Source organism: Melospiza melodia, chromosome 18 (assembly GCF_035770615.1).
Source record: "Melospiza melodia melodia isolate bMelMel2 chromosome 18, bMelMel2.pri, whole genome shotgun sequence".
NCBI classification, from domain to species: domain Eukaryota; kingdom Metazoa; phylum Chordata; class Aves; order Passeriformes; family Passerellidae; genus Melospiza; species Melospiza melodia.
In genome coordinates this window covers 13429074-13445612 of record NC_086211.1, presented here as the reverse complement: position 1 = coordinate 13445612, position 16539 = coordinate 13429074, and the positions used below count along the sequence as shown (strand labels likewise).

General features: G+C 49.9%; 1 protein-coding gene across 5 annotated transcripts in view; it reads left to right on the top strand.

The window, feature by feature from the left end:
- The first annotated feature begins 259 nt into the window (after window positions 1–259).
- RHBDF1 (rhomboid 5 homolog 1) overlaps window positions 260–16539 on the top strand; it is a 36847-nt gene continuing 20567 nt past the window's right edge. For 3 of the 5 annotated variants that reach the window (XM_063171165.1, XM_063171164.1, XM_063171168.1), the window contains exon 1: window positions 15022–15166. In XM_063171165.1, coding sequence (XP_063027235.1) covers window positions 15044–15166 — 123 coding nt within the window. In that variant the 5' untranslated portion in view covers window positions 15022–15043. Of the gene's footprint in view, window positions 331–2991; window positions 3118–15021; window positions 15167–16539 lie in introns of those variants that run through there. The other 2 variants (XM_063171167.1, XM_063171166.1) reach the window with 2 other exon arrangements.

The following is a 16539-nucleotide window of genomic DNA, read 5'->3' as shown; positions in this document are numbered from 1 at the left end:
GGGCTGCGGGGGCCGCGGGCGGGCCGGTGGCTTCCGCCCGGCGCGGCGCATTCCTACCCCGTGAGTCAGGGCGGCGCGGCGGGATGCGGCGTCCCGCGGCCCCGGGCGCTGGCAGCTCCCCGCCGGGACTCTCAGCGCCCAGCGCCGCTCGGCTCCCGGCTCCCATTTGCATGCCGAGGCTGTGAATGGCGTGCCCGCCCGGCCGGCCCCTGGCACGGGGGAGGAGTCTCCGCGCCCTCCGCGGGCCGAGCTCGGCGGCGCCGGTCCCTTAAGCCGCACCGGGGGGCGGCTCGAGCCGAGCGGCCGCTGCGCTTCGCCCTCGCCTGCACGGTGAGTGCGGGGCCGGGGGGACGGGAGGGGCAGCCCGGGAGGGGCAGCCCGCGGGGGCCGCTCCTGCCCCGCCGAGGTACCGGGAGCGCCGGGCGGGGAGCGGCCCGCGGGGTGAGAGCGGGGCCGGGGCAGGTGCTGCCCCGTGCGTGGATGTCGGAGCTTGGCGATCGCAGTGCTTTCGGCTGTAGGTGGAGGTGCGCCTTCGCGGCTTGTTTCGGCTGATCCGAGTCCACCCCATCCCCACGCTTTCCCAGCCGTCCCTCCCCTGATGCTGGCACCCAGTCGCGCTTTGGCAGCGACTTTGGGAGATGATCTGGTGGAAAATATATGGCTTTATACATGTTAAGGTTAGTTTTCCTGCCGGATCGAGTCTCTGAACTGAGTTCTCACACTGTGCGCTGCTGGCACGAAGCAAGGGGATCACGGCAGCCTGACGCGAGCACGACCAAAGCTTTTGCAGGGTGCAGCTCAGTGCCAAGTCCTTTTGTAGCAGCCCCATCCTGCCACACACATCCCTGCAGTGCAAAGTGCCCCATGTGTACATTTTGCCCCGTGTTTTTCTCCAGTGTAACTCAGGAGAGGTGAGTGGCAGCACAGATGAGTTTTGTCTGGTGCTCGTCCTGGTGCCCCGCTCGGTTCTGTGGCCGCTGCTTCTCTTGCAGGTTGGCTTCGTGGCGGGGTGCACGGTGCCGGTCAGAGCTGTCTCCAAGCCGGGTCTTGGAGCAAGCAGGAAGTTGTTTCCTTTCTTCCTGTTTTTGTCCCCATGCCTGCTAATTTCCTCTGGGAAGAAAAGTGCATTCTGCAGTAAAGGGAAAAAATAGTCACACGTAACGGGAAAGGACAAAACAGCAAAGCTTCTGAATGAAGCATGGGACAAGGAAGGAGCACGGGGTGTTAACTGCAGTAACGCTGATAGGGCAGCAAGGACAAATAGCTGCCTATGAACTGTGACCACGGGGATAAAAATGGCCCAGTTGGGACAAGCTGGGGAGCAGACCCTTGGAAGAATTGCATTTCCACTCCAGTGTATGGAGGATGCTGCTCTCCAGCTGTTCTGTCTCAGTGATGCAGGTTTGCAGGAGGAGGGGATGACTCGTGTTAGATTGGTTGATATAGTTGGAAGAAAGAGGTGAACTGTAGATACTTCCTTTAAGCTTTGATTGTTAAATGGACTTTATGAAAGGGCTTGTCTGCCTTTTTATTAACCCTCAGTTGCTCTAATAACAGCTATCATCTCTCCTTCCTACTGCATCCCTCATGCCCTTAAATCCTCATGGCTGCTGCTGCTTAGCCCAGGTCTGCCCTGTGTGTGCAGGCTCTTGGGAGCCTGTGCCATTTCTGAGCTGGGATACTGCCAGCTTTCCAGGAGGTGCTGTGCATTTGGAATAGGTCCCCGGCTTTTTTCCTGGCCCCTGTGCTCATTTGTCCTGAGCCCCCAGGAAGGCAGCAGCTCTGGCATGTGGACGTGTGTCCGTGCTGTTCCTGCTTCTGTGCGTTCCCATGAAAGGAGGTTGATGCTGTGCAGCGTAAAAGCAACTCCCACAAAACTAGTTCTGCTCTGGGACTTCCCATGACAGGCCTTTTTTTTTTTTTTTTTTTTTAAGCAATCCACTTGCAAGAGATCTGCCTACAAACTGGCTTTTCAGGTTCTGGGGAAAGCCATGGGTTGGCCCTGCTCTCGGGAATGTCTTGCTGTGTGCTGGGTAGGCTTCAGCCAGGGGGATGAGCTTTGAATATGCAGAGTGCTGCTGGCCTGCAAGCACAGCAGAAACCTCTTCTCCAACGAGCTTGTCCTCTCTGTGTCTTGGTACTGAGACTGTGTGGCCCCGATGTGTCACCTCAGGCAGGAATTATGTCCCTCAGGGAGGGCCAGCACCTCGTCACTGGCCTTGGCAGACAGCTCGTTTCGCTTTCGTGGCAGGGACCGCGACGGGGCTGCAGCCTCGCGAGGTCGCCGGGCAGGAATAGGAATTCCTTTTGGGGTCATCAGTCCTGTTCCTCTGGAATCCAGCCCCGGAAAGCAGCCAGCAAGTCCCAACATGTTCCCTTGAGAGAGGCAGGGTCTGCCTAGTGTGGCATGATAGGGCAGTTTATTCTGGGCACAGAGCCCTCATGCTCGGATATAATTAGTAAAAGTTTGATTCTCTTCAGTGTGTTGGATTTGTCTGCAGTGCAAACACAGCCTGGTTAGTGCTGAAGGCCTGAGATGGGCAACATGGCCAGGATTACCAGCTTGTTTTCCTCTTCCATTCAGTGTGTCCAGCAAGGAGTTGAGCAGAGCCTGTGTTGTGTGAGCCCTGTGTTGCTGGGGATGTGCCTGCCAAGCAGGACTGGCTGTGAGCTGAAGATCCTGACATTTCTTTATCTGTCACTCTACAGCTTTTATCCAGCAGACTGGTCTTTTGATAAGATTCTTCCCTTGTGGTTGCTGCCTTTCTTCCATAGCTATCTCTGGAGGCCTTGGCATCCCGTGGAGACCATGCATCTTTCTCAGAGTTTCCAGCATTAATTGTGGCCTGACATGACACCTCTGTTAATTGCTGTTCCTGCAGCCACCAGCCTGTCTCCTGTCTCCTGACACATTTCAGTAGAAATACTTAAAACTCAAGGATGGATTCCTTCCTTAACATTTTCCCTGAGCTCAGAAGTGGATTAGTTTCCTTTCTTTTCAGTTGAAGAGGTGCTGGACTCCAAGTCTAACATTTATCATCATCTAGTTGGAAGGAAAGGAAACATGAACTGTGCAGATCTCACACAGTTGCTGTGAGGTTGACTCCCAGCTGCTGGGTATGTACATGTTGGAGTTTTAAGGAACCCATGGAATGCATGTGTTGCCTGCCTGCTCAGGGAGCTGTATGAAAACATCTCAGTGTGTGCTGTGGGTGCTGCAGCCTGAATTTAATGGGATTTGTGTCTGGGTTGTGGGTAAAACATCCCAGTGCTGCTGGAAGGTAGGATGGAGATGGTTTCTTTCTACAGAGCAGGGGAAGCTCTGGTGTCCAGGGTTGTGCAGGTAGTTCTCTCCCTGGTGGTAGGCTTCATTTTTAGCCTTGTGGTTGGTTCTTTTGTTTTGTTTTCTTTTTGTTTGTTTATTTTTTGCCTCGTTCAGAACTAGCAGACCTGAATGGGCACCAGGTTGCTTACTCTGCTAGTGCTCAATAACTCCCCTCTAAGAGAATCACATTTAAAAGGGACAGGATTAACCCTGCAGCTCTTAGTCCCAAGAGATTAGGCTGGCAATAGGCAGATTTAACCTTGGAAGGAAATGGATCTGTTTGGCAGCATTTCCCATGGTCATGCTGGCAGCTCTGTTTCCATGTCCTCGAAGAACCCCAGGCTAATTTGGTGTGTGGTGTGTGCTCAGACCATGCAGGCCTGCTTGCATGGAGTGTGGAGAGCCTCCCTCAGTGCAGCCTGAGCTGGGCAGGGCTTGCCTGCCAGCCTCTCTGTTTTCCCAGGCAGAATGTCTGTGCCCCTGGGGGTGAGGTTTCCAGAGGGAGAAGTGGAAATGCGTCTGTGCTGATTGCCCATTGTCATTTCCTTGGTAGTCGAACTTCTGACTGTTTGCTCCTTTTTTTGGTCCTACCCACCTTGTTGCTGTCCAGGAGCAGTTGAAGCTTCAGCTCACACCTCTCATCTTTGTTTCAGTTCATGCTGCTGTAGGAATGAGGAGGTGGTTTTGGTTTTTTTTTTTAATGTGTGTTGGGATGATGCAACAAAGAGCAAATCAGCAGCTGAGTTTTTGACCAAATCATCCAAACTATGGTCAAATCCGTCTGAGTAACAGTGTCTGTTTCCCACTGGGTGAAGACAGAGAGCTTATTCTTCACATTTATCTTAGTGGTCCAATCTCCTAAAGCTGTAAGAGTGCAAGTTTCATTGCTTGTGTGCTCTACTTGCTGCACAGACAGCAAATGTCACATTGACATAGGGCTTGTTTTTGCTGTAATTTCCTTTGGATGCACTCTTCAACTATCTAGGTAAACAATTTATTTCAAATATAATTACAGCTCCTTTTTGCCTACCAGAGAGATGTTGGAAGTGCGGTGATGCAGACCTAGCAGCGGATATGTTCCTGAATTCTGGGGCCTTCAGCAACAAACAGACCTTGCTTTAGTAATCAGAGCATCTCCAAAGCACAGTGTTTATTAAAGGAAATGTAATTTCTTCTCAGTGAAGTCTGAGGTATTATTGCACAATACTTCCCTGGCACAGCAGAGCCTTCCCAGGGGGAGAAGAGATAGCAAGCCATGCCTGATCTTGCCTTTTCTGGAAAGCTTACCTTTGCCACCTCCTCCCCTTCCTGTTTCCACTGTGCTCAGAGCCAGCCCCTTGCTCTGCTGGTCAGCAGCAATCCCTGCTTTGAAGGTTTGCTTTCCTTTAAAAAGGAACAATCCCTATGAGGTCATCCTGAAACTGCACAGGACGCTGCACTTACAGTCCTCCAGGTCTGGCACTTCCTTGGCTTTGGCTCAGTGGAAGTTAGAGCTGCTTGGATTTTAAAATCTGGAGGGCTCAGACAAATGCAGCTTCTGTATTTCAGGAGTCACTGCCCTGTAGCAGTCAGCACACGGGAGATTTGTTACTCTGTTGCTTAAATTCAGAGCCCTAAAGTGAACTGTAGAAAACTGGGAGTTGTTTTGCCAAAAAGTGTGAGTGTACCTTCCTTTTCCCTGGCTGTTCTGGGACTATAATTTCAGGGAGTACAGTGAGTAAGGATGTGCCATTCACTCAGCCTGAAGAAGTGTGGTTCACTTAGAATTTTAATTTTTTTTTTTTTTTTTTTGCTAAACCAAGCTAGAATTCTGATTACTTCTATTTGCATTATGAATGAGTTGTTGCACCGGGCACATGATGAACGTGCAGAGGTGTGCACACACCTGCAGAGCAAGACAAGCTCTTCCTGCAGCTATTTCCAGTTGGACACAGCAGGAGATGGTGTGTGCCTGGCCATCAAGCAGAGCCAGAGGGGAATTCAGAGCACCAGAATGGCTCTCCTGTCCTTGGCTGCATCCCCTAATGGTGAGGGACAGCAGCCAAACCAGCTCTGCTCTGAATTCTTGGCTGTTTAATTGATCCTTTGAAGGATCTCCCCCAGGCCTTGGCTGCTGTGGGCATTTTTTATTCTCTCCCTTGTGCCCAGGTGGCAGAACTGTGGTGGTGCTGGAGAAAGCCAGGTGCGTGATGGGGAGTGAGGATGCTCTGAGTTTCAAAGGAGCACTCCAAGAAAGTTGTTCTGAGTGGCTCTGTGGCTTCCATCCTTCCTGAATATCAAGTCTGTCTTCTGGTGGCTCCAGCATTTGTTATTGTTATTTCCTCTAAGATTTTTTTTTTAGGTTGCTATTCAGAGTGGTTTTATGTAACTTTCCATAGGAAATGTTGTCATTTGTGGCAGTTTTGATCTCTTTTGCCATTGAAACGTTTTTATTTAGCACAACAAACAGTGATTCTTAGCTGCTTTTAGTATCCAGAGTCTTTGCTGTAGAGGATGAGTGGCTTTTGCTCTAACATAATTGTTGGTTTGGCTTATTGTCATCTTTTTAGGGGAGTTGCTTTTCCATCAATTGTTTATTGATATTGTATTTCTAAATGAACAATGTTGTAATCACTAAGACACATTACCAAGAAAATGGCTCTTGAGCTGGGTGCACAGACAGCTGTTCCAAAATCAGCCAGAGCCAGTGTTTACTTCTGTCCTGAGTGTCATCCCAGCTTGCCTTGTGTCCTGAACCCTTACAGTACTTGTGATGAGTATGAGAGCTGGTAGAAAAAAACCCTTCAAAATGCAAAATTTCAATGAAAATAAAACCTTTGTTGGGTTTGTCTTTTGTTTCCTAGTGTGGGGTCATGGCTGCACTGACAAAAGCCTTTTTGTGACTCTCACCTTGCTGTATAATTGAGGCAGTGACTGTGCCCATGGTACTTAACCAGGCATCTGCTTCACTAGTAATGGGAATAAATCTGGAACAGAGTCCTCTGAAGTCCCATGGAATCGTTTAAATGAGTTAAATGTGCATTGCAATAGTGTCTGTGATCACTCTTTCCTGAAGAAGGTGCAGAGCATTGTGACAACTGTGCTTAGAGGCTGCTGGGGACCCAAAGGGCTCTGCTGGCTCAGCCCAGGCAGCACTGAACCATCAGGCAGCTGTGGTTGCCTTCAGCCAGGGTGCAGGAGCAAGGCTGGCACAGATGATCCTTCCCCTGGTAGCTGGTAATGGATCTCTTGGTGGAAACAGCTGCTGTGGAGGACCAGGCAGAGCTCTGCTGGCTTCCCTGAGGAATGGCAATGCTGCTCAGAGCTTGGTGTGCCATCACTGCAGCTGTTGGCAGGTATCTCATCATGCTGTGCCCTGATGGAGCTTGTAAGTGCCAGGCTGTGACCAGACTTTTAGGATGTGGCTGCTGGAAATGTGGCTGTTGGATGTGGTGGCAAAGCCACAGGGTGTGTCACAGAGAAACATAAACAGGGTGAGAGCCAAAGTGCTCCAGAAGGTTTTCCACTGCTCCCCCCTTGTTGTTGGTTGGTTTGTGTGCAGGCTGTTGCCCTTGCTGGTATCTCAGTAGGTTGTGGATGGCTCTGGGCTGGATTTGCTCTGGAAGGTGGAGTTGGAGATCCCTCATTGCCCGTGCCCTGTGTGGGCCCTGGGTGTGCTTGGCTGGTGCTGCAGACCTGCCCCTGTCATCTGGGCCACACATGCTGAGGACATGGAGAAGGCTCCTCTGCCATTCTGCTCTGCTTGGCTCCCCTCACCTCCTTCCTTGGGGTGCTCCAGGCCATGGGTGAGCAGGGGAACTCATGGAAAAAGACCCCTCTGCTCAGCCTGCTCTGCTTGGCTCCCCTCACCTGCTTCCTTGTGGGTGCTGCAGGCCAGGGGTGAGCAGGTGAAGCTCCTCCCTCTGTGGAAGCTGCCCTGGTGTGAGGCTGGGCTGTCAGCACTGGAGCAATCTGTGGATGGTTTGGGTGTTTTCCCATCTAATGACCCCACCAAAAAATTCCCTCTGCCTCTGGTGGTACAGCAGTGTTTTATTGCTGTTGCACTCAACACCTGCACTGAGGGTGCTTCTCAGAAGATTAGAGATGCTGAACCCACCACCTCCCTGGGATAATTGTTGGCTTCCCACAGTGCTACAAATCTGAGTTTTGGCCATGTTTTCAACAATCACTTCAAACTATTCTGCCTTGAGAAGCAGTCCAGTCATCTGGCTCCAGCTGCTCTGTTTGTTCCTGTGCTTTCTCCTTTCCTTCTGCTGGCACCAGTGTTTGTGGAGCCATGTGGGAAGGAGCTGGGGCTGGAAGGAGCCATTTTCTCTGCTGAGCTCATGTGGGTCAGTTCCCAGTGTGGATCACCCAACAGCTGTGGGGATGCTGGTGCCAGCAGGAGGAGGAGGGCAGCACACAGGGTTTGGTCACTGCTCCTTCTGTTGGCTTGCATCTCTTTCAAGTGTTCAAGACATCTTTTTAGCTTGAATTTTGAGCATTGGTTTCCAAATTCTTGTTTCTATTTTGCACTTTGTCTGCTGCAACAAAAGGACCTTGAAGATCAGCCTGTTGCTTGTGAGTGTTTGCATGTTGCAGTTGGGGGTCATCTTTTAACCTGTGTTTGAAGGAGCTCAACTACAGATCTGGGGACTATCAGAAATCAGAAGAGGTTTTTGAGCTTCCTGTTTTTCCTCTCTCTGCTATATGAGGGCAACACATCTTCAGGTCCCAGGTGAATCTGCTTTGAAAGCTTTTAATGCTGGTGTTCAAGTAGGAACTAAATTTCGTTTGATTTCTGTCATAACCTTCATGTTTTTCTGAAAATCAAGAAATTCAGTTGCTCAAAGGGATATCAGATCTCCTTTCTTGATCATGGGATTGGCTCACGTACATTCAGTCTTCACTGGTGGATATTTTCATTACCTGTGCTTAAAGCCCTCTGTCTCTGTATGCAGCTGAACCTTTTCCAAGTTCAGTGAGTCCCAGCTGAAGCTTCTGAAGCTTTGCACTCCTGCTGTGCCTCTTTGAACACCATCCCTCTACAAGGCTTTGCCTGAAATACCAACCCAGTGTAGCTTCCCATTTCCTGTCTAGGGCTCTGCCTGGCCTCTCCAAACCGGGCAGTGTCAGCTGCTGTTTCTCAGCTCATTCAATTCAGTGGCTCACGGTGAGATCCCCAGTGGGGATGGAGCAGGACAGTTTCACACAGGCAGGGGATGACAGCTCAGGGCTGTATTTGATGCCTCACCTGAGCTGTTGTCATGCTGAGCCATCGCTGAAGAGGTTGGTCCTACCCTTCCTCTCTGGGTTGCACAGGGCTTATCTGAAATTATCTAACACTCTTCAGGCTGCCAGATCAACAGGAAATAATTTACTAGGGTTAATTTGTGCTGGTAAAACACCTTGTGGAGCAAGGCAAGCCTGCTCCCTGGGCAGCAGCTAGCTGGCAGATGGGTTTGCTCACGAGCAGAGCCCTGAGGAATTGCTGCCTGTGTGATTTGGTGCAGGCTCTTGGAAGTGGCATCAGCCTCCGGCAGAGCTCGTGTGTGGCAGGGAGCAGTGAGAGGGACAGTGGGGTGTGTGTGGGCATGGCAGTGCTGCCAGCTCCCTGCAGGGCAAGGCTCACAGGGCACTGTGTCTGCACAGCTCTCAGAGCTGCTTGGACTGCTCAGACCCAGCTCCTGCAGAGCCTCCCAGCATTGCCCAGCTCCCCAGCCAACCTTGGGAAAGCAGGAGAGGGCCCTGGGCAGTGCTGATGGCTTTGTTTAATTTTTCAGGTATTTTCTTAGGGTGGGCAGTGGTGGTGGGCTCAGCCAAAGCCTGAGTGTTGCTGAGCCTTTAGCAGCTTTCCCCAGGAGTGGCCTGTCCCACCTTCCCTGTCCCTGCCTGCCCTCAGCCCCTCCATCTGGCCCGTTTCAAAGGGCTGGCTCATGCCTGGTGTTTGGGATATTGTTTGGAGCTCCTTGGGTCTGATCCATGCTAGATGGTTTTATTGGCAGCCTAAAAACCCATTGCTCCTCTTCTCCTTGGACTTCCTGCCTTTTCCCTGCTGTGCCAGCAGCAATCCTCCTGGAGAGAGGCACAGCCAGGAGCTGTCTCCTCCTGTCTGGAGGGCACTGTGAGGATCCTGCTTTCTTTGCTGGATTCCTGTGCCTCAGCCAGACCCCTTCAGGTACATGGAGCTTCCCTGGGACTTTGTGTAGCAGGCGCTGTAAATAAGATTGTTGCAGTGATGGAGTTTGAAAAATGGAGAAAAACAGCTGCAGTCTGAGCATGGTGCTCAGATTGCAGTGGAATAACCCCTGTGTGTGTTACTCCTGGGGGTGTCTGGAGGAACATGCACACACTGTGCTGGAGAGGAGCAGTGCTGTTGGAAAAAACAGATGCTGTTTGTTTGTGTCGTGTTGAATTAAGTTGGGGTTTTGTTTTGGTTTGGTTTTTCTTTGGAATGTTTCTTGGGGGGGAAAAAACCAGCATTATTTTAAATGGGAATGCTGGTGAAATGGAGATTTTGGAAGTAAAGAAATCAACATGGGAATAGCTTCAGTTGTCTCTTTAAATGGAAGGATGGTCTTTCTTTGAAATGACTGTGCAAGCTTCTAAGTGTGTTTAGGATGCCTGTCAGTTTTAGGAACATGCTCAGGCTTCTGGGCAAAGCTTTTCCTTCGCTCTTTGGGTCAGTAGATTTCACTAAGCAGCTTTCCTTGATCATGTGCCAACTTTGGTATTTAATGTGCTCTCCCCTTTCTTAGCCTGACCCACAGCACAGTGGATTTGCCTTTCATTCTGCTTCTGTGACCTTGCTTTGGCACAGACCTTTTGAAGATGAATTTCCCAGACTATCTGCCATTGATATGTTTTTTCTTTTGTTTGTTTATTTTAATTGAAATGGACATTATTAGTAATTTTTATGTTGCTACCAGCTGATCAGTTAGAAGAAGCTGGATTTGCAAATACCTCATTCAGCCTTATATTTGCATATTCCTGAGTTTTGTGATGCTGGTGGAACAAAGTCCAAACTAAGCAAGTGCAAGAGGTCTGAAACAGCCCCTGTATGAGGACTGAGCTTCTGGATGTGGGAAGAAGGAGTGGTAGGAAGACATGGAAAAGATCTGTAGGGTCAGGACTTGCATTGAGAAAGAGGATAGGGAGAAGCTGATCATTCTCCTAGTCCAAGAACTAGAGCAGCAAGTGGAGCCAGGGATGGCAGGTTTGCAGATGAGATGGAGTCACACAGCATGTGTTTCAGCTCTGGAGCTTTGTCATGTGCAGTTATGAACACTAGAAGTTTGCTTGGATTAAAAAATGATCTGGATAAATTCTGGAATAATAACCACTGGATGGATGTAGAGATGGATACAGAACTGTTACGTGCAAAGATTTCTGGCACAAGAAGCCTGTGAGTTATTCACAGCATGTGCCATGGGAGAAAGGACTGTTGAGTGATCCTGTACTCCTACCCTGTGCCAGGCATGCTTAGCTGGAAATGAGGCACTGGCTTTAGAGGGACCCTGAGCTGACCCTGCATGGGTCTGTGTGTTCCCTGTGCTCTGTGTGTTCCCATCCTGCTGCTCTTGGTGGCCTCTTGACAGTACTGAGAAATTGAGATTGATGGTATGGGACCATTCAAACAAAATATGCATCGATGCAGTCAGCTTTGAAACAAAGCCCACTGGCCTGATGAAATGCATGGACACTGGACCCTGAAACACTGACCCCTAAAATAACCAAGGGGTCAGTGTGAAACTCAGCAAGTGCTTTCACTGCAGTGCTGGGGCACAAATTAGCAGCACTTTGAGTGAGGGCCAGGTGTGGTAATGGTTGCTACCTGCCATGCAAGGGCTGTTGGACCATGCTGCTGTACATCTGTGCACACAGCTATGCACTGATGCTCCTCTGGTCTGTATATCCATTTATTCAGCTGGATCCACATCAGGCTCCCTGTCAACCCCTGGAGACCTGTCTCCCATGACCATACCCCAGGCCTTTTTGTGCCTGGGGCAGAGGCAGCTGCCTGACCTGTGCTGTGGCTGATTATTCACACAGAATTCACAGTGCTTGCCCTGGCAGGGCCTGATGCAGTCTTGGGTGTTTGTAGGGTTTATTTTTGGCCACTCCAAATGCATGCAGGGAGTTGGGAATGCTGAACAGCTCTGCCTTCACTGCACTCTTTTAGTGGGAAATGAACCTGATAGTGAGTAAAGAAGGTTGAACTGGTAGAGGGATTTGCTCCTACATACTCTGGTTTCCAGCCACCCTGGAAATTTATCTGAGGTTTAAATACTGAATGCATTTAGAGAGTTATTATATATGCATTTTTGTGCTTTGCTACTTAAAGAACTCTTTAACTGCTGAAGCGAGGAGAAAGCAGAGCAATCCATTGCTCTGTCAGAATGTGAATTTCATATTGACATCTTCACCTTGCCTAAAATGCAAAGTTAAGTCAACTTTGGGGGTAATTACAAGGCCACAGGCTTTACCCTTGTGTGTGTTTGTCCTCGTTGGCAGGTGTGTACACCCACGTGCAAGTCTGCAAGGATGGCAGGGAAGCCAGTGAAGATACATGGACATCACTGTCTGTGGTCTGTGGCAATTTAGGAGGGGAAACTCAAACCAGATTTAATCAGAAGTCTTTCACAGGGTTTCATGTTATTGCAGCAACTTTCGGGCAATACGGGCGTGATTCATCCTCTGCCTTCCTGGCCTGGCCTCACTGATTGATAGAGCTGCAAATCCTACACATTTGTATTCTTTACACCCAGAGCTCCTGCTCACAAAGGCTGCTCTGTAGGTAGACAGGAAGGATGTTGAGTGATGTTGGCTCAGTGGTGAGATGCTGGAAAAAGCAGAGTTGCTACTTTGGAGGCTCTGAGTTTGCCCTTGAAGGCACAGGAAGGAGGCTCTTGAGTTGTGTGAAATAGATTGTGTTTGGTCATGCCAGTGTGGTGGCTCTGTCTCTCTTGGCTGGTCTCTGATTAGGACACCCTGAGGACATGTGGTGTTTGTGATCCTCAGAGGTAAATGCTGAGGCTCTTTGCTGGAGTATTTCAGGTATGAGAAATCTGCTTTGCTTTCTGACCTCACTATGAAGACAAATTTGCAAGACCTTTCAGTAAATTGTGTCTCATGGCAGATTTACTCATACCAAGCACAGGCAGGAGTTCCCCTAATACTCTCACTGTCCTTATCTTGCAGGAAGTTGAACAGTTGTATTTAGCCACCCCTGCAGCTCGGCAGGGAGGGAAGGAAGGATTTGTGTCCCTCTCATGCACAGCGCTGCATCTGTGCAACAGGACTGTGGTGCATGTATGAAGGGCATGTCTGTACAGGCCAGATCATGAATTCCCAGACTTTTGGGGGCCTGTGGTATTTGCTGAAACCCAACCTTCATCCACCTACAGCTGAGTCCTCCCTTTCTGTCGTTCTGGCTCAGCTGAGCACAGCGCTCCTGGCAGCCGGCCCAGCCCCGCGACTGAACCAGCAGCTGGCCTTCAGCTCCTTTTAGATGAGATTCTCTCCTAACCCAATCCAGATCATCCCCCACTCCCATTTGTTGACCTGTTTCCCCCCTGCCTGCCCCCCTGCCCTGTACCTTTTGCAGTGGTGTGTGCAGTTCCCTCTGCAGAGCTGCGGGAAGATGGTGGCAGTGCCCTGCAAGGCTGTGCACGTTTCACAGAACCAGTGCCTAATTTAGGTTGGGAGGGACCCGTGCAGGTCGACTGGCTCAGCCACTGCAAGGCTGGGATAATTCAGGCAGCTCAGGGCCTTGTTTTGTTGCATGCCAAATGTCTCAGAGGGTGGAGATCCCTCTGGTCCTGGCCTAGGACTTGGCTTCTCTCAAGGAAGAATCCTTACGTGTTAAACTCACTCTGCATTTAAAATAAATGGCCTGTGTTAACAATGTAAGAGCGCTAAGTTTTAATTCCAACAGAGTTTTTCTCCTACTCCCTGTCAAAGCATGTGTGCCTGCTGATTTAACTGGTTGCTTATTCCATCTGTCCACTGTGGTGAAGAGGCTGGGGCACTTGATTATTTTTGTCCCCTGTGGCTAAGGGCTGCAGGCCAGGCTAGGGCCATGCAAGGAGAGAGCCCGCAGGGAATGGAATCTCTTGTCCCATTCAGCACACACGCTTCCCACTGTTCACTTGAAGCTGTGTGTGTGATAGGAGAGGAAGAAATACAAACTTGTAGCATAATTTAGGCTGGAAAGTACCCGTGGAGGCATCTGAGCTGATCTGCCTCCAGTGAAACCTGTTTTCTCTGAGCATGCACAGTGAAGTGGGTGCTCTGCCAGCCTGAAGGACTCCTGTGGTCCCAAACAGGAGGGCAAAACTGCAGCAGAGTGGGCAAGATGACAGCGAGTCACTCTGCTCTCTGCGGCGTTTGGATTACACAGCGGTTTTTATTTAAATACCATATCATTATTATTTATGTATGAAAACCACTCTTAGTTAAGGATTAGTGCCAGTTCTCTAATGTTCATGCTATACTGGTATTGCTCTGTGCACTGTATTATGTTTCTAGAAAATCACTACATTTAAAAGAGATTAGAAACAGCGATGAGAAATGGCCACTTGTTAATTGCTAAGTGGTGGGTGGGTTGGAAAGTGTGGTGCTTGGCTTTGGGTGGGCAGAAAAGGGTGTTGGTGAGTCACAAGCTGGTTTTAGAGGGAGGTCAGTGGCTTTTGATACTGCAGTTACTTAGCTGGTTGGTCTGGATCCAGATCTCATTAAGATTTAATTCATGGCTTGTTCTTAAGGAATCTGGATCTCACAGTAGTCTCAGCAAAAATCTTAATGGGAGGCAGCTCAAACTTGTGACTGCAGTGCCTGTATCTGGCTCGAGGTTCTGTGTCCTTTAGTGTCAGGTGCTGAATGAGCAGTGTGGGCACAAGCTGTGACCCCCGAGCCCTCATGAGGCACTTGGGGAATTCATCCCCCATAATAAGGGGAGGGGTTAGATGCAACTGCCAGCCCCCCTAAAACAAAGCACAACCCTAAAAATAAAACAAATTCTATCATAAATTCCTACTCGGCCTCTCTCCAAGATCTATGGCCTGAAAAACCATTGTTACAAAATTTAACTACAGGAACACCTAACTCTACCCTTTCTCCCCACACTCCCCATTCCCCCCCCAGCATAATTTCTTCATGCTTCACACTGTCTGCCCCATCAGACAGTCCATGAAATGTGGGATAGTCCACAACATACGCTATGCCTGTCCATCAAAAACCCAGACATTATCTCCCAAATGGATGATATTTGGTTGGTACACCCACCAGATACCTTCTTGTTTCAGGTACCACATAGCCCAAGTGTACCTTCCTACAGCCAAGCTGCAAGTGTTACCCACAGACCCAGAAACTTATCTACTGTGCACAACACAGATTTAATTCATGGCTTGTTCTTAAGGAATCTGGATCTCAGTAGTCTCAGCAAAAATCTTAATGGGAGGCAGCTCAAACCTGTGACTGCAGTGCCTGTATCTGGCTCGAGGTTCTGTGTCCTTTAGTGTCAGGTGCTGAATGAGCAGTGTGGGCACAAGCTGTGACCCCCGAGCCCTCATGAGGCACTTGGGGAATTCATCCCACGTGGGGCTGGGGGCCCATCAGTCACAGCTGGGAGGAGAACCCTCTGCTCACCCTCTGCCAGCATGGGCTGTGAGGGGTGAGCCAGATTCCCTCCTGACTCTGGTGTCTCTCCTCTCTAGGCCTGAGGACAAGCGTGGGACGATGTCGGAGGCGCGGCACGACAGCACGAGCAGTTTACAGCGCAAGAAGCCGCCATGGCTAAAGCTGGACATCCCGGTGCCAGTGCCCCTGCCCGTGCCAGAGGAGACCCTCCAGCCCGTGCAGGTACAGAGGGAAGGGTTTGTGGAGCTGGGGAGGGATGTGCTGGGGGCATCCCTGTGCCTGGGATCCCCATCAGGGAAAGGCAGCGTGTGATGGCAGGTCGTGAGGCCACATGAGAAGGGGAAGAGCCTTTGAGTAAATTTATGAGCAGTAATTAACTCCCCTTGAAGGGGATGTGGGAGGGATGAGGGTGGGTGGCTGATGTGCTCACATCAGTGGATGTGAGTGTTTGGATGTGGGATATGAGAGTGAGGTATTCAAACAAGCATTTCTTAAGGGAACTGGAGGATTGAAGGTCTCCCAGACAAGCATGAGGGCCTGGAAGTGCTGGAGCTTGTGCTGAAATGAGCAGGGTATGAATCTGACTTGAATAGCCAAGATAATGACAGACTTTCATCAGCAACAGCAAAGAACAGTTACTGGCAACAGAAAGCTGTTAGCAGCAGGAGGAACATAAGAGGACCATGTGGGATGGGAAATACATAACATTTAGGAGTGCTGAAGTGGAGATGAGGTGGTAGGTTAATAGGAGCAGTGCAAAGCACGAGGGTCAAACACCCTCATTTGTGCTGGGGATAGGGAGAATATCAGGAATAGCTGCTACAAGGTATTAAAAACTGCTCTTGGGATGAGACCTGGGTATGAATGCTGGCTGCTTGTGTGGCCTTGCTGCAGGAGCAGAGGCTTTGTGCACCGAAGGCAGAGCCAGAGGGTTCTTGCTGCCCAGCTCCATTGACCTGGGTTCAGTCACTTATGTGAAAAAAGTTTAGTCCTTAGAGAAATGGAGGGTTATACAGCTTCCCTGGAGGGGGCTGAGGACAAGCTTCAGAGGGAACTTTTATTGGAACATCAAGGACTGTCCTCTTCATCATTCTGTGATCCAGGGACTCAAATGCACTTCACTCACATGACAGCTCCTGGCAGATAAATCTTGGTTCTGGCCTTCCCTTGGAAGGAAAGAGTTTGGAGGTCAGTCTGTAGGGATTAGAAGTGGAGTTCAGGGTTTTACCAGTGCAAGTTGAAACTTTCTGAATCAATTATTTAAGGCTCTGATGGATCTTGCCTTGTCTGGAATCTCTAAATCCAGCTGGGCACCTGGAGGGACACTCCGTGCTTATGATGGAAACTGGTGGAAGTGATGTTCTCTGCATAGCCCAGCTGTCAGGATAAGAGTGCATTGTGTGCACCTCTGACTTACAACCTGAGTATCTGTGTGCTGCTTTTACATAAAAGATATCAAAACTGTTAATGTAAATAGAAATCATTATCTTTCTGGGCTAGAGAGGCTGAAGTAGTCTTGAGGCAGAGACAGTGTCTGACCAGAGGATCGATCAGAGCTTCCCTTGCCAGAGGGGCAGTCTGCTCAGCCTGCCCTG